At 58.9% G+C, this 17,622-nt stretch overlaps 1 protein-coding gene across 3 annotated transcripts in view; it reads left to right on the top strand.

Annotated features, from left to right (window-relative positions):
- Positions 1 to 12: 12 nt before the first annotated feature.
- Positions 13 to 17,622, top strand: part of KCNQ4 (potassium voltage-gated channel subfamily Q member 4) — a 52,918-nt gene continuing 35,308 nt past the window's right edge. For 2 of the 3 annotated variants that reach the window (XM_035018877.1, XM_035018876.1), the window contains exon 1: positions 13 to 326. In XM_035018877.1, the coding sequence (XP_034874768.1) occupies positions 13 to 326 (314 nt within the window). Of the gene's footprint in view, positions 327 to 2,332; positions 2,594 to 17,622 lie in introns of those variants that run through there. The other variant, XM_035018878.1, reaches the window with a different exon arrangement.

Genomic DNA, 17,622 nt, shown 5'->3' with positions numbered 1-17,622 from the left:
AGGCGCCCGCCAATGGCCGAGGCCCCCCCGCGCCGCCTCGGCCTGGCCCCCCCGCCCGGGGACGCCCCCCGCGCCGAGCTGGTGGCGCTCACGGCGGTGCAGAGCGAGCGGGGCGAGGCGGGCGGGGGCGGCTCCCCGCGCCGCCTCGGCCTCCTGGGCAGCCCCCTACCGCCGGGCGCGCCCCTCCCTGGGCCGGGCTCGGGCTCGGGCTCCGCCTGCGGCCAGCGCTCCTCGGCCGCGCACAAGCGCTACCGCCGCCTGCAGAACTGGGTCTACAACGTGCTGGAGCGACCCCGCGGCTGGGCCTTCGTCTACCACGTCTTCATGTGAGTTTGCGACCCCGCGCCCCCTTTCGCGCCCCCGCGCTCCCGCCCGGCGCCGCCCCTGCCTGAGCCTGGGCTCCCCTGGGGCCCGCGGGCCGCCCTGGCTCCGCCCCCTGCCCCCCATTCCCACGGCCGACCCTCCTCTCGGTCACCCTCAGGCCTGAGCCCCATTTCTGGTCCCCCAGCCGGACCTTAACCCTGATCCCCAGGTCCTGACCCCTGCTTGACCTCGCTTCTGACCTCCCCACCTCAACTGTTTTCATTCTGATCTCCAACCCCTGCTTCTCTGTCCCAGGTACTCCCCACATCCAGTTTCTTGTCCCCCATCCTCCTGCAGTCCGGAGCCACTACAGTGGGGTCCCCTTTCCTCTTCCCTGCCCCCGTCTCCTTGTGCCCCAGACACAAAGGGGACCCACTGGCCCCCACAGTTTCTGTTACCATCTCCCCAACTTTGTTGCCACAGTGGGCTCCCACCTGGGCTCCCCTTGGAGATGGCCCTCTACAGGGATGGCCTCCACCACAGTCCGGGTTGGCCCCCCATTGTAGGAGCTCGGGGGTCCCTGTGAGCCACCTGAGCCCTGACACTCGTGTGTGCCGTGTGCCTGTCTTCACCCAGCCTTCCCTCCACCCTGCACCGGCCAGGGGCAGCAGCAGCGGGCGGCCCTGCCTGCCCCGGTGGCTGGGCCCGCTAGCCCGCCCAGCCCGCTGGCTGTGGCACCAGGCCTGGCTCCGGGCACCCTGGGGAAAAAGAAAGAGGAGAGCAGTCGGTTTGGAAACACTGACGCTGCGGGCCCCGTCCTCCCCCTTGCCAGGCTCCTGCAACTTTCAAAAACACTGACCCCTCTTGGATGTAAAGAGTGAATTTTGGCAGCCTAGAGCTCAGTCTTGGGGGACGGCCTGGCCCCGCCGGGAACATGAGAGGCCCCACGGATATCAGTTGAAGGGCTGGGCCTGGCACTGGGACGCCCGGAGGTGCCCGAGAAAGACCTCCGGTCCCTGGAAAATGTACCGGTATTAATCCCTTCTTGCTGCCTTCAGAGAGGGCTCTCTGGTCTTGGGGTCTCCTGGGTGGCCCCCTTGCCTGTCCACCTGACTGTCAAGACAGTTTTTCTGCCTGTCTGGCTGTCCCTCTGCCAGAATACCCACCTGTGTGCGAGTTGGCGGTCCATTTGTCTCCCCCACCTCCTTCACTGTCCAGTGGTCCTTCTGCTTGTCTGTTTCCATCCCGCCTGTGGGACAGGCATCCCTCGGTGTGCCTGTCTGTCCACCGCTCCATCTGCCGGTCCGTCTGTCTCAGTCTTCTACTTGTCTGTTTCTACCTGTCTTTTGGTCCGTCTTCCTGCCTGCCTCTGTCCCATCCTCCCTGGGCCCGCAGAATTGCAGAGGTGAAGGGGAGAAAAATGCTGGCCAAAGAGGCCCGCAGGGAGGGCGGAGGAAGAGAACTCTGTCAGCCAGTCGGCTCCTGGGGGTGGCAGCCTTGACCCAGGGCAGAGACTCTAGCTGGGCTAGGCCGGGGGCAGAGGTGAGTTTGTCAGGACACGAGGTCAGACTTAGGGTCGGGGTCAACTGTTAGGAGTAGCCCAACCCCCAGGGCCCATTGAGTGGTCCGGGATGGATATTTTTCGCTGCAGAGAGTTGTGGTGAAGGGTGGCCGAGTTGCCTACATGCGGCCTGGGGTGCCCAAGGAGGCTGAGACACTCCACAGAGAGCGACTGTGCCTTCCGTAGGCTCCACGGGAGATGACTCTTCCAAGGCAAGGCTGGGCCGGGGAAGCCAGTAAGCCTCTGAGGAGGGGGTCTTTCGTCCTGAGGCTTGTCCTCTCAGACCCCACGGCGGTCACCGGAGGTGAAGGACCCGCCTCACGTCGCCCGGCCGGCCGCTGTCTTCGCCTCCTCTGGAAGGGCCTCTCCTGCCTCTCCAGGAGCTAAATCTGCTGGCGCCTTTGCCCCACATCCTGCCCTTTCCGGATGCCAGGAATGCCCTGGCCAGGGGCAGGCTTGTTCTGACCACTTGTCCCCGGGAGGCCAGGGATGAGGCATCTCAGGAGCTCTGGGGGAGAGGAAATGCGGTGTGAAAACGTCCAGAGGGTTAGGGATCTCAGGGAACTGGTCATCTGTCTTAGACATCAAATGGAGCGAGGGGTTGGGAGCTCCACGTCTTGGGTGCTGTGTGATCTTGGATTGATCTCTGGGCCTCTCTGAGCTTTTAGAAGTCTCCGCTGTCAAAGTGGGGTAGAAACCCCAACCTTGTGGGCCTCCGTCTCGGGTGAGGTAAGAGGTGGGCAAGAGCTTGGTTTGCTGCAAGGTCCTGAGTGTGAAAGATGGGTGTTATTCCTGGGGCTGGTGGAGGGGGCCAGACAGGAGGCTTCTGCTGTTCTTGAGGCGCTCCAGATGTGGGGTTTCTCAGTCACTCGCTGTAGGGTCTTGGCTGTTCTTGCCAGGAAGTGCTTCCTGCTGTTGCACTCCTAGCCCTCCCGCCACACTTTCCGTCAAATCTTTCCCACCTCTGCCGCGGCGCTCAGAGGCCGCTCAAGTGCAGGGGTCCCAGTGTGCACAGTTAGCTAGCACCCCCTTCCCAGAGACTCAGGCCCTAGCAGGGGGAGCCCGGCAGAAAAGCCTGGAAGAGGAGGGCTCAGGAAGGAGAGGATTGGGGTGAGCTGAGTCCATTCACCCCAGGGGACGCCAGCCTCACACCTGCCGGCGAGGTCCCTACACAACCTGCACATTTTCTGGCCCCGAAGTGTGGGAGATTGCCCAGAGGACAAGCCCGGATCCCGCCTCTCCTGCCCGTGCAGCTGTGGTCTCTGGGAATTGGGAACTGCTGACTCCCGTCTTCTCTTTATTGAGGTCCAGAATGAGGGATTGCAGGCCCCTCTCCGAGCTCTCTCACCTCTCTGTAGGCCCCTGGTCCTGTCACCAAACCCCAGTCCCTCCTCGGCATCCCAGTCTTTGATTAAGCCCTCAACCCTTCACACGCCCTGCTCTCTGAATTTTGAGAGATACCACGTCACTGCCCATCCTGCTTTTTGAGCCTTCGCCGGGGATGGGGGAGGTGGGGTGGGGGGAGGAGAATGCTTACCTCCTCGCTGCACCCTCTCAAAGCTCCCCCTGCCCCCAGCCTCCCTTTTAAAGTTAGAGGGCTGGAAGGGGCTGATACAGGGCAAGGTCATTACCCCCCATTTTCCCCCGTGCCATTGTGAGACTCTGGCTGCTCCCAGCCCCCAGCTGCCCAGCACTTTCTCTATGTGAAGGTTTACACTCTGTAAACATCCTCCTCAGCCATGTCCCTGGGGTCAGAAGCTGTGGGAATGGGGAGGGGAGGAGGGTGGCGGCAGCTCCTGGAGCCCTCAGACTCCTAACCCTGGAGTCTTCCAAGCTCCCACCCTGACCATCTGAGAAAGACCACTGCCTGGGATGGAAATCAGCCCAGCAAAGGGGGCCCAGAGCCCTCAGGCGTCCCCACTCAGCAGGTCCTCACATTTGAACGGCCCATTTTGCTTCTAAGAAAACTCAGGCTCTGGGGACCCAAGTCACACAGTGAATCAGAAGCAGATGCGGAACCAGACCCCAAGACTCCTGACTCCCTATTGAGGACGTCCCTCCTGCTTCCTGCAGCTGCCTGGGCGGGGGTGGGGGGTGGGGGGTGGGGGCTCCTGCAGTTGGAACAGAAGTTTCTGATCGTGCATGGAACAGCAGCTGTGCGCCAGGCACCGTGCTAAGTGCGCTCCGTAAACCACCTCCTCCAGGCGGGGGCTGCTATCCTCCTCATTTGACAGTTGGGGAGACTGAGGCTCAGGAGAGGTCTCTGAGGAGCCTCCTGAGAGCTAGGTCTGACTCAGAGCTGCCTTTCTCCTGCATCTCGGCTTCAGCCAGCACCCCAGTGCCAGGACCCGCAGGAGCGGTGCTCCTTTGTCACCTTCTCTGTGCCCATCACCCGGCACCCAGCACCCAGGCAGCAGGGGGTGGGCAGGGAGCAAGAGTTTGTGTGAATGGACGGCAACTGCCCAGCCTCGTCCAAAGCGGTCATACTTGGGTTGTACTTGGCTTTGCACACACACACGTCCCTGCCGCACCCCCGACTGTCTCATGCACACACTCACTGCAACTTTGACACACGCGGCCATGGGTGAGACAGATGCACCTGCAGCATACAGCCAGTGAAAGAAATCTAATACAGAGCTGCCCCCACCTTCTCACTGACTTCATAGACACACCTGGGCCTGCAGCCCCAGCCCAGACCCCTAGGACAGAAGAGAGTTGACCCCGTCCCTAAGTTTCTTCCCTCCACCTGTGTGGAGGTCCCCTGCACCAGCAGCACCGGGCTGCCCTTACAGGCCTCTGTTCACCTGTGTGTCCACCTGGGAGGGCAGCTTCAGGGCCACGTGGGAGCGGGGTACCTGGCCACCTAGAATTTGGCTGGCCTTTGCTTTCCCTGAAGGGGCCCCCTGGGACCCTTCTGCCAGGCCTGCAGCGTGCTGCTGGGTCTACTGAGGCATGGAAAGGGGCAGATACCCATCCCAGGTCACACCTGGCAGATCGGTGGTCAACTGTGCCAGGAAGCCAGGCCCTCTGCCTCCCAGATCAGGACTTTAGATCTGTTCCTTGCCCCAGTGGATGGTGAAGGCTGATGCCCCAAGAACTTGGCCTTATGATGGGGAAAGTCTTGGAGTGTGACCCAGATTTTTGGTGCTGCTGTTTTTCAGTTCTCATTCTTTTGTTTGGCCTGTACTGTGAGGAGGGGGCGAATGGAGAGACCATCCTGCCAGCTTTCTATCCCTTCTTCTCTTCCTCTCCCTGCCCCTTAGGCCCCTTTGCGCCCTCCTGCCCGAGTTCTCCTTTGGGGTCACTGGAGCAGGTTAGACTTCTCACTGCTGCCCCACCCCAACTCCATAGTACGTTCATTCCTTCCGTTGAGAAAGCCCTGCTGAATGTCTGACTTTAGTCCCTACTGCTGCGGAAACCTGTATTCTCTAAATGTTGGAGCCAGGAGTATTTCAAGAGGTGATTATTCTTGGGCTGATGGCAGCACTTTGAGTGGGTGATTAATTTAAGGTTCTCTGAGCCAGTCAAGGGAGCTGAAACCTCCTGGGGAGCAGGAGAAAGGAAGGCTCTGCGGAGCGGCCAGGGCCCTGCCCCTGCCCCCCAAGGAGGCCGCGCAGGGAGCTTCCCTGGACTTGGAGGAGCTCATCGCCCTTCCTCCCCGACACCGCACCCACGGGGGTCTTTGCGCAGGGCTGACCCTCCTGCGGGCTAGGGTCCCAGCAGGGAATTCGGGGGCAGCCCCTCCCTAACGCCCCAAGTGTGGGAGTTGTGGGGCTGGGGTGGAGAAAGAGGGGGGCACTTGTCATCTCTCCAGAGGCTACCCCACAGCGGGTTAAGAGCATGAGCTCGGAGTTGACAGATTTGGGATCGCTTCTGGTTCCACCCTAAGCAGTTACGTGTCCTTGGGCAAGTTACTTAACCTCTCTGAGCTTCGATTTTGTCATCTGAAAGCCGGGATAGTCGGGGCCGACTGGGTTAAAGTGTGGGCGCTGTGCTGGGCACGGGCGGTAGCCACCGGCCACCGGGTTATTCTATCGCTGTCACTTTCACTGTTCTTCTGCCTGGGAGGGTCCCATCGTGGGCTGGCCGAGCGCAGAGTCCAGGGTGACTGCACGGGGGCGGGGCTGGAGCTCTCTGCGGGGTCCTGCCTTGCAGTCCCTCATCTAGCCCCCACAGCCATTAGGGAAGGCAGGCCCTGCGTGATCCTCAGTTCACAGGAGGCTGGTGAGGGGACACCACCCACTTGTGCAAGGCCACACAGCTAGTGAATGGTGGCTCCAGAACTCCAACCTGTACCAGGCCTGGGGGGCAGAGAGAGGCAGACCAGGCCTGCGCCCGGCCTAGGACTCCAGGGCCCACTGAGGGGCTGCTGAGCCTGCCCGGCCACTGGCCTCTCCGGCGTCCTCTCCCAGGCCCTGGCAGAGAGGTCTGGGGGTGGGTGTGAACGTGTCTGTGTTGGGGGTGGGGGCGGAGGATGTACGGGGCCGCGTCACTGTATGGCCGAGGTGTGGGCCTCACGGTCAAACCTGCACGTAGCCTGGCCCCAGGGAGATGGAAGTAGAGCCACGGTGCTCAGGGACCCTTGGGAGAGGAGGCGATGCCCCACTCTCTCCTGAGCATATCATCCTGGGGAATGGGGACAGGGGATCCCAAAGGAGATTCAGAGATCTCAACACTTGCTGGGAAGGTACCCACCCACACTCCTCCCCAATCCCAGAGCCTCATCCCCCTGCCCCCCGTAAGATGGGGCTAAACAGGAACGTGGACCATCCAAGGCTGCTGGGCACAGAGTGACTCTGGAGGAACAGAAGGAGCCACTGTACAGACCTTGAATTTTGCAGGAAGGGTGGGGGGGCAGGGGAATCTCCAGCACCTTCTCCCTGGGCCCTTCAGAGGACTCGGAGCACTTAGAAGGGCACTCGGGAGGCTGCCTGCCCCTCAGCTGGGGCTCTGATGGGGGCTAGTGAGAAGGTGCTGGTCAGACCTCTGGGGCCCCCATAAAGTGCCCCCAGGACTCCAGGCTTTCTGGGCAACTCTGTCCCTAGGGCAGGATCTGTGTGCCCTGGGGGTTGTCACCTGTCGGGGGGAGGTGAGGAAGGAATGGGAGGGGCAGCCCCAGGCAGCAGACTAATTGGGCTGGGAATCCGTGGGCAGTGCCTGAGGGAGGGAGGTAAAGAGAGCAGGGAGCTCAGCAATTCCTTCCCTCTTCCTTCCTTCTTGGAGATTGGGGAACAGTGGGTGGAGTGGGGTCTCTGGCCTAGGGACCCTCCTCAATCTCTTCAGGGAAATCTGGGCGGGGCGGTGGGGGAGGCACTTTCTCCTGAGACTGCTCGGACATCTAGGCCAGGCAGGTGGGAAGGGGGGAAAGCTTGCTGGAGGTAAATGGAGCATGATTCCCACTGAAGCATAAGGGATGGAGGTCAGACAGTAGGAAGGACTGCCCAATAACCAGGAGGTAGAGTGAAATTCCCTGGGGTACCCTTCCCAAAACTTTCGGACCCATGTCTAGCTGGCCTGGACAAGATTTACTCTGCTAATTATCCCTGTCAAGCAAGTAGCACCCCTTCTTCACAGGGTGAGGATGGAGAGTAGATAGAACCTGCTCCCTCTGAGCCGAGCTCTGGGGGGTGGGGAAGAGGGGTCAGAGCAGATGCCCCTCGGCTTTGGGGGGGAGTGGTCACAGGCTGCCTCTCTGCCACCCTTCCTTCCCTGCCACGCCTCCCTGGGAGCCTCAGGCCTCCCCAGGTCACCGTCTTTGGGTTTATTTTTTGCTGGGCTCGGCTGTCCCCTGGGAGGGGAGGGGGCAGGGAGCAAAGGAGGGGGGAAGGAAGAGCTTGGTCAGCACAGTTCCGGGTGCCTCTGCTCCTGCCCTCCTTGGCCCGGCTGCCACCCTCTTCCAGAGGGACCAGTCCCTGGGCATAATGGGGACCCAGACTCCTGTGGGATCTCCTCTCCTGGGGCAGAAATAGGGCTTCTCATCTCGTCCTGCTGCAGAGCATCAGAACCAGAAAGGGCTCGGAGCTCAAGCAGAGCTGTGGCTTCTTAGCACACATGGGGAAACTGAGGCCAGGAGAAAGGACCTGATTGCCCGAGGACACAGTGCACACAGGCCCCCTCAGGAGATGGGGGTTGTGCTGGAGTGGCCCGGGACCGAGGGATGTCTCCCTCAGAATTCCACCCGAGTTCACTCACTCGTCTAATTTCCCCACTTCCGGGGCCTGCTGGCAGTCTGGTGGGGGGACAGAGGACGGGAGGAAAGGGGGCCCCAGGGCCCAGGAGCGGGAGGGAGGTGCAGCCTGGGGGTGCGCTGAAGGCCGCCCCAGGCTGTCGGCCCTCTCCCCACTGCCCTTTATTCTCCTTGCTGTAAGAAATAAATCAGCCCTGTTTTACAGAGAGGGGAATGAAGGCCCCAAGTCAACATGGCTGATATGGGGTAGAGGTAGGATTCAAACCCAGGCCGGGGTTCCCGGGGATGCTGCCATGCTGCCCCTGAGGGTCTAAGCCCATTGGGCCTTCCCTTGACTCTCCTCAATCGGCCTCTCTGGCTCTTCTCTCTCTGCCCGTTGAATGTTGGGGTTCCTCGGGGCTCTGTCCTGTGTCCTCCTCACTGTACAGAGTTTTTGTGTGGGTGGGGAGCGCCCTCATGTACTCTTGTGACACTGGGGGTCCCCTCTGAGATGAAAGCCTGGCCCTCTGCAGTTTCATCCCCTGCAGCTTCCTGTGGACACGTTGCCCCCTCATCCTGTGGGCACCTCAAACTCAGCCTCTCCCTCTGATCTACGCTTCCCCAGTCCCCCCGACAGTGACTCCCTTACCCCTCACTGCCCAAGTCAGGAATCCCCTCCCTCAAGCATTTTTAAGATTTTATTTATTTATTTGAGAGAGAGAGAGACAGAGATAGCAAGAGAGCACAAGCAGGGAGGAGAGGGAGAAGCAGGCTCCCTGCTGAGTAGCCGGATGCGGGGCTCGATCCCAGGACCCTGGGATCATGACCTGAGCGGAAGGCAGACGCTTAACCAACTGAGCCACCCCGGCGTCCCTCAAGCATCCTTTGTTGCTCACCTAAGAAGCAACTTGTAGTGTCCCCAAAATGTGCTGTTTAATGCTCTTTGTGCTTTTCTTTTGGCCTGAAACTCCCTCCCCCGGCCTATCCATCATCTAGTGAACTCCTCTTCATCCTTCACTTCTCAGCTGGAGCACCACCTCTTCTTGGAATCACTCCCCGCTCCACCCCAGGCTCAATGGGGGACCCTTCCCCGGAGCCCTGCTCACCCAGCCCTGTGCGTTCTTCTGCATCGGATTGTGAGGTCTGGGAGGTGGGGGTTGAGCACCGTGCTTGGCATGTGGTTGGTGATTTGTAAATGTTTGCCGAGCCGGGGACTGAAGGTGGCATTGAGGCCGGTTATAAGGACGAGAAGCATTGTGCCAACTAGAGGGATATTGGAGAAAGGACCCCAGGTTCTCTGTGTGCAGGCACCGAGCCGGAAGCTGGTGTGATTTTTATCCCAAGTGCACGCCACTTGGAGGCAACAATGGGAGCAAAGGCTTTGAGGTGGAACTCCCTTCCTCTGTCTACCCTGTCCTGGATCATCAAGTGATGGAGGTGGGCTTTGCCCCGTGGGCAATGGGGAGTCACAGGCAGTGACGAGACAGGGAGGCACCCCTGGCTGGGAGCCACGGCTTGCCTGATTTCTTCCCAGGAGCTGGCGTTTTGCAAATACTATTATGTTCCCATTTTGCAGATAGGAAAGTGAGGCTCAGAGAGGGGAAAATAACATGCACCCGATTACACTGCTTGTCCATGGTGGAGTCAGGATTCGAATCCATGTTTGTGTGACTCCCAAGCCCAAGCTCCGAGTGCCTCTCAGATATGTCAGCCGATCCATGCGGTTCTCAGTGGCCTAAGGCAAAATCCAGGGAAATAAGGACAATGTGGTGATTTTTTCATAAGGCTAAATTTATTCCATTTAAAGGACTTTTAGTCTGAGATTATGTCCTTTCTTTTATGAAATGATGGGGCTGGGAATTTTTTTTTTTCAAATGTCCTTACTTGGCAAAATAAAAAGTTGACAACCAGTCCCCAAGTGTTCTTTGGAAATTTCACCAGTGCGTGAAATCCTTGAGTCTGGGCGCCTTCCTGCCTCATCCCTCCTGGGCGGGAGGGCCACAAGCGTCTGGGTGGGGATGGAAGGATTGGGGGGATGGAGGAGCGCTCAGCCTTGTTACCTACGCCGCCTGGGCCTCCGGCGCTGTCAGCCCCGGAGAGCGGAGAGGGGTGAGGACCAGCCCAGGGCCCTAGCCAAGACTGGCTCCGGGGTCGGTGCTCACAGGGTCAGCCAGAATCAGGGCTCACCCCTCAGTTAAAGGAGCACTGGAGCAGGAGTCAGCCGCTGGGGTTCAACTGCCGCCTGTGCTTCTGGGCAGGGGCTCAATGTCTCCTAGGCACCAGCTTCTTTCCACGTGGAATGATCACTTCCTGCTCAAGTACCTCAGAAACCACAAATGCCCGTGAAGCACAGAGGGCTTGTTGTACCTTTCATGGGCTTATCTCCCTCTTTTCTGGGGCCCGGGGCCGCAGGACCACGGTGCACTTAGCAGGAGCCAGGATCCGAGTTTGAACCCCGTGTGTCATACGCTAAGAACATCCCTAGTCTAACCTATACCGGGATTGTGCCAAATGTTTTCCATATCCCACTTCATTTAATCCATCCAAGAGCCCCAGGAGGTGGGCACTGTTATTACCCCGTCACACAGAAGAGGACGTTGACGCGGGAGGGTTAAGCATGTGGCTTTGTCACACCCCCAGTAGGTGCTGAGTGCCCAGGAGGGTGGCAGTTTAAGGCTGAGTGTGCAAGGACTCTGGTGTGAGCCGGTCTTCGGGGTTGCAGTCAGTGTGTGTGGCGGGGGGACACTCATGTGGTATGTGGGGATGTGGGTTGGGGCGGGAAGGCCACCTTCCTGCTGGTGGCCTCCAGCGGTCACTCCCCCCACTCCCCGGTGCCTCAGTTTCCCTCTCCTGCTGGGGCTCTCGATAATAAGAGGGACACTAAGAGCAAATGTTTTTTAAAGATTTTATTTATTTATTTCACAGAGAGAGACAGTGAGAGAGGGAACACAAGAAGGGGGAGTGGGAGACAGAGAAGCAGGCTTCCTGCTGAGCAGGGAGCCTGATGCGGGGCTCGATCCCAGAACCCTAGGATCATGACCTGAGCTGAAGGCAGACGCTGAACAACTGAGCCACCCAGGCGCCCCAGCAAATGTTTTTTAATGAGCACTGACCTGGCACCAGCAAAGGTTTCCTATCTGCAAAATGGGAACATAATAGTATTTGCAATAGTATTTGCCGCTCTAAGAACTCACCGTGGCTCCTGGCCCCTTTTCCTCTCAACACCCGGATGAGGTGGGGGCTGTGGTTATGCCCATCTCCCAGCTAAGGCGGCTGAGGCACAGAGAGATTGAGAAACTTGCCTGGGTGTAGGTAGGAGGGCCAGGATTCAAAGCCCCGAAGTCTAGTGCTAGGGGTATGTCCTGGCCCACCGTATTATGCCGAACTGGCCCCCGTGGGCCTGTGGCCGATATGAGGACCAGTTGAGCCTTAAAATTCATGCTTCTGTCCTCCACCCCAGTTCTGCACTGGGAACTTGCTCTCTCATTGGGAAGCCTTCACCGGCAGTCCCTTGGGGCTAGCCACTATCCCAGATGTTGGGGACAGAGCAGTGAATCAGACCCTCCCTCGGTCCCTAGGGAGATGGGCCAGGGGCTGGCAACTGTCTGGGCAGGTGTGGAGTCCTGTAGGAGCCCAGCACAGAGGGGCCAAACCCAGCCCCAAAGTGGGCATGGCTAGGAAGGCTTCCTGGAGGAAGAGGTTTAAGTTGAGACCTGCAACATGAATAGGAGTAGGAGTCAACCAGGCAAAAAGGAGCATGGAACAGCATTCAAGACAGAGGGACTAGCATGGGCAAAGCCCAGAGGTGACGCTAAACATGGCATGTTGCAAAGATGTCCAAGAGGTCAGGAGAGTGGGAGCCTGGAGGGGGCAGGAGGTATGCAGAGAAGAGGCTGGGACATGAGCTGAGGATGCCAGGCTGAGGAGCAGTGACTTCTTGGAGGAGACTGAGTCCAGGAAGGAACTGAAGACAGGAATGCCCTGGGCAGATTGGTATTTTAGAAACATCTTCCTGGATCTCACAAGGAGGATGGTACGGGGGAGAACTCTGGCAGGGAGCCACGGGGATGCCCTCCACTTGGCCTCCTTTCCCCTCTGCCTTCCCCTTCATGGCCCAGCCCCCTGAGCGGCTCCTCTGGAGCTGCCCACTAACCCTGCCAAGGCCTGGCTGGACCTGGCCTGAAGCCCTAGGACTTTGCCTGTAGGACTTTGAGCTGCTTATGCTCAAAGGTTGGCCTGTTGGCCTGGGGGTAGTTGTGTGTGGCTGAGCTGAGGGCGCCCTTGGAAGCAGAGGGTATGGGTGCAGGCCCTGAGGCTGTGGGCAAGGAGCTTGGGGATACGGGCTTAGGCTCTATGGGGGTCCCCAGAACAGCAGCCTTAGGACAGGCTCATGAGAGCCCCCAAGGATTTGGCCCAGCTAGGGGTGCGGTGCCCTTGAGAAAGGGGCTGAACCTAGGTGGCTCGGCCTGCCCCACCTCTTTGTCCCCTCCCTGTCTTGCAGCCCAATAGAAAGCAGAAATCACTGGTCTTACCCTCTCTCCTTATTCTACTGATGGGGAAACTGAGGCCCAGAACAGGGCACGGACTAAACTTAGGTCAGTGGCAGAGCCCAGACTGGAGCCCAGCTTAGCTCAAGAGTTTCAGTTGTCCCCAAGACAGATAAATAACTGAAAAACTTTCCTCAGAGCTCACGTGGGCTCAGGTTCCCTCTGGGTGGTCTTGGGCAGGCCCCATCACATCCCTGAGCCTGAGCCTCTGGATCCAAAATGCTACCTTGTCTTGAGAAGGATGCCCCCTCTCCCACTGGATGGTCCACAAAGTACTTGGAACCATGCCAGCCCACTGTGGGGCTTAATTAATGTTTGCTCACTGCATCCCACTCAGTTCTTAACAACCCTGGAGGAAGATATTGTTACGCTATATTACACTGAAGCTCAGAAAGGAGAAGTGACTTGCCCAAGGTCATTCAGCTAGGAAGTGCCTCATATGGGCCTAGAGCTCGGGTGTCCAGGCACCTAAGGCCCCTGATAGACACAGCCCCGACTTTGAGGCTCTGCTCTCAGTGAATATCAGCTTAGTGTCTCAAGCAAGACCCATCAATCAGTTGGGCAGTGTGTGTGTGTGTGTGGGGGGGGGGGGGTTGGTAGGCTGGGCTGGCCCGCAGGCTGGAACTCAGCTTCTATCAACCCCTGTGCCTACATGCTTGAGCAGACTGCAGCTGCTGTCCCCCCATGGGGAAAGGGACCCCCTTGCCATCCTGCACTGAGGGTTTTTGCTAGGGAAAGGAGCTGGCCGCAGCATGACCAACAGGGCACCTGCCTGTCCTGCCCACGCTGGGGTCTGGCCATCTAATGCCCTGCACATGACAGGCATGGGATGGGCACTGGGCTGGGAAGAGGGATTTGCACTCTCCTAATCTGGGGTCTGCTGCCCTACTCTGTCTTGGCCAGGGCCGTGGGAGAGGTTTGTCTCTGCCTCCCCTGCCCAGTGGCCCCAGCTCAGATCCCTGGCACATACCCAGCTCCTCTGCTTGGGGCCTTCCTCTGCCATACTCATGCTCCTCACCCTCCCACGATCTGAGCAGAGTTGAGACTTATGGGGGCAAATTCTGGGGCATTTGGGGCTAATGGAGACACCATGTTGTGCAGCATTTGGGGCTGAAGGGTGGGGGCAATGTCAGGGGGGGTTTAGGGCCCATGTTGGGCAAAGTTAGGGGGAGGACCTCATGGGGGTGCAGAGCTGTAGTATTTGGGGCTAATCCTGGGCCACCCCTTCCTGGAGAAATTTGGCTACAAGTCAGGGAGGCAAATGTGTGGGCTCTGCCCCCCCTCGCTGGGCAGTAAACACAGCCGTAGCCCAGGAGACAGGCCCAAACATCCCGGCCCCCCACAGTTATTTATACCAGGACTCCCTCTCCTTCTCAGGCCTGGTCTGGCCTCTCAATTCACGCCTGAGCTGGGCAACCTGAGTGGAGGGTCCAGGCTGCGGTCAGGGCAGGGGGCCTCAGCAGCCGGCCTGCTCAAACCCCACCAGGGACTGGGCACTCTTTCCTCCCAACAGCCTTTCCATTGCAGGCACTGGATCTTGCAGATCAGAAAAGTGCTCATGGAGGCCAAGGCCTGGGCAGGAGGCAGGAGCCTTGGATTTGCTCTAACCTCCTACATGACTGTGGTCACTGGCCCCTCATAGCCTTAGCTACCTCTGTGTTCAGTAGGAGGGGAGGGGCGAGATTAGTGCTTTGCAAACTGTTTTACGCAGTAGATCTGGTTCTTTAGATGAAATGTGACGCAGGAGCACAATATATAAAACATATCAAAGCGACATCTCTCCAGGTGGATTCAAGGGTAGGGGCCCAGAATCCTGCCCACTCAGCCTGTAAGGCTCTGCATACCACCAGCTCAGAGTCTTACACAGCCCTGATTATTCTAGAACACATTCCAGGTAACCCTGCAGTTCCCGGCCCCCAGATCCCTGTGCCTGCCTCCAGGGTTTGTATAGGCCTCTTTCCTGGCTCATCATTCCAAGCGCCAAGGTATGTGAGCACTTCTAGAACCAAGGGCAGCTGTCTGCAGTGAGTGGAGATGGAGCGTGGAAGAGCAGGCGAGGGCACCCACAGGAGTGTACCTCACGCCACTCCTGGTGAGGGATGAGCCCAGTGCAGGAAGAGAAGAGGCCACAACGTGGGCTGGGGGCTGGAGGGTCGCAACCCTTCCTGCCAGATTCCAGCATGGCACTCCAAAGAGTCCAAGATCTTAAATTCGAACCTGGCCTTCCAGATTGTTACGAAGGTGTATGTGTCAGGAAGGGTGGAACATATTTTAGCTAACAACTTGTTAGCTTGATTTAAATTTTTCAATATTTAGACTAATAGTCTGTGGGTCCCCATCTGGACCCTTTCCCCAGTGCTGCCAGTGTTTGGGGTGGGCTCACAATGGTCCTCACTCCACCTACCCACCTCTGCAGCCACCCTAAGATGCCCTTACCCAGAGCCCTGAGGCTTCATAGAACAGTGGGAAAGTCCTGACTCACTGATGCTCAAGGCCCTGGGGACCTGGGTCTTTCTGTTCCCTCCCAGATACTGTCTGAGCATCTAATCGGCCAGCCTGGGGGATGTGGGGAAGTCACAAGTGGCCTTGCCCTTGGTGGATGGATCCTAATGAGGTGGTGGTGGGTGGGGGATGGACAGAGGCAGGAACAGCCTCAGCACAAGGGAGTCCAGGGGTACCCAGAAGGGCCAGGAATCCCAAGGGGCTGGGGGAGCACGGCTTCCCGAAGCAGAGCAGGGATTCTTGGGGAGGAAGGGGGTCCATCCCAAGGAGGGGAGAGAGCACAAAAGTCACCAGGGTAGAAATGTACAGCATATGGAGGGGTGGAGTGTGGCTGATGCTTGTGTGTTTACAGCCTCAAACTCTGGGTTGAGGAGCTTGGATTTTAGATGGTACATAGTAAGGAGCCATTATAGGATTGTAAATGGGGTGGGAGCACTCAGACAGCAGGAGGTAAGTGGACTAGGGTTGGGGTGGGGATGGAGCTAGAATCATGGCAGTCAGTGAAGAAGTGGCTGGAGGGAGGGGGAAAGGGATTAGTCCCTGGATGGACAGGAGTGGGAAGTGGGAGGCTAGGAAGTAAGAGCTGATCTCCACTCTGCTTTCTGGAATCTCTTCCTCTATCTTCTCCTCCTGCTTTCTGTCTCCTCCCCCCATTCTATGGCCCTGTGTCTCCACGCTGGGGAGAAGGGCACCTCACCCCAAACCCACCTCCCTATGGAAGACCACCTCACACCGGTGGCGAGTGGGAGGCTACAGTTGTATAAGAGGGGACCTGTTTGTTCATTCATTCACTTATTCACTCAACAAATATTTATTGATGACCTATAATGCACCAAGCCCTGTTCTAGGTGTGGGAGAGATAGTGGTGAACAGGATAGAAGGTCGCTCATTCATGGAGCTGACATTACGGGGGCCTGAGGGGACCAGAAACTGTACCTTTCCCTGGTGTCCACCCTCTGGCTCACTGGTCCATGCTCTTGCCTGCCTGAGAGAGGGGACTTTCTCCATTACTCACTCATTTGTTCCAGCTGCCCTAGGATCAGTACCCAGGTCTGAGAACACTGATGAGGGGGGTCCAGTGCCCAGGGCCCTGACCCCAGGGACCATTCATCTCTGTACGATGAGTCCAGGCCTGAGGGTCAGATCTGGGCTCAGGCCCTGGTTCTTTTCACTTACAAATGACGTGGAGCCCCTTATGAGGGACCTTCCTGGCGTCAGTTTCTTTATCTGTTAAGTGGAGCTTTGGGGGAGGCCCTGAGGAAATGAGGGGAGGAAAAGACCAGTCAATTCCAGTATTCTCCACTGGTGGACAGGAAGGCGAAAGGGTGCCAAGGACTCAATATCATCATCATTATCAACGGAGATAATAATGGCTGCTATCTACTGTGTTCGCTGTGGGCCAACGGCAGGCATCTTCTCATTTCATTTATTCCTCACAACCAGCCCTGGATCTTCCCTCCCCATTTCCCAGATGAGGAAACTGAGTCTCTCTAAGCTGAAATGACTTGCTTGAGGCCACACACAAACCTAGCTGACTCTGGGAGCCCTTAAGGACAGTGCTATGAGGGTGCTGCCTGGCACCCTCCTGGGCACTCAGCCTCGAGAGTAGTAACCCAGCCCTGGTGCCCCCCCTTCCTCCGCCACCCAGAGCCTGGGCACTGGGTCCTGAGACACTGCAGTGGCCAGGACAGCACGAGGGGCTGGATCAGGCCAAGACCCGACTTAGGGGCCTTGGCACCTCTGTGCCCTGGGGCGCTCAGTGCCCACACGTCGCTTTGGTGGGTGGGCGAGCCCCGGGCAGTCAGGGTGTCGCGCCCCCCACTCCGCCCCCGTCCTCGGGGACGCGGCGGCACCTTCACACTTTCCGCTTGGCCCGCTGCTCGCCTTTCAGGCCGCCGCGTTTTCAATTGTTAATTTGGAAACGGAAAAAGAAGCCGGCGGGGCGGGGGAGGCCGCAAGGAGGTAACCGGAGCCGCAGCGCCGCCCCCGCCCCTCCCGCGCGCGGTGCCGGGTGTCGGCGAAGCTCCGCCCCTCCCGGGGAGGACTCAGAGCCCCGCCCACCTTGGTGTCCCGCCCCTTCCAGTAAGCCCCCCGCTACGCCGAGGAGGCGGGGCCGACCTTGCGGACCCTGGAGCGCCGAACGGCTGTGCGTTGGCAGCAGAGGAAGGGGCCCCTGCAGGGGAAGCGAGTAGCGGGCCGTGCGGAGGGAGGAGTCCCCCCCGGGGCCCTCCTCCCAAGGGCCCTCCTCCCAGGAGCCCCTCCCTCTCCCGAAGAGTCCCGCCGGGAGTCAGCCTCCTCTGTGTCCCTAAGTGAACCCGAGCCTTTCGGCAACCCCTCAGCGCGGGGTTCATCTGGGCCAGACCCCTGCCTCCGGAGTGCTGCACCAGGGATCCCTGGCTCCATTAGACAGACGAAGAAACTGAGTCCCAGCGTGGGCCAGCTCACTTGCTCAAGGTCCCACAAGACAAAGTCCCACAAGACAAGGTCCCCCAAATTCTTGAACCTGGCAGAGATCAGGGTCAGAGCTGAATTGAAGCCCTCTT

This window comes from Mirounga leonina, unplaced genomic scaffold, assembly GCF_011800145.1.
Source record: "Mirounga leonina isolate KUSES-001 unplaced genomic scaffold, KU_Mleo_1.0 Mir_173, whole genome shotgun sequence".
NCBI classification, from domain to species: domain Eukaryota; kingdom Metazoa; phylum Chordata; class Mammalia; order Carnivora; family Phocidae; genus Mirounga; species Mirounga leonina.
This window is presented reverse-complemented; position numbering and strand designations above follow the sequence as displayed.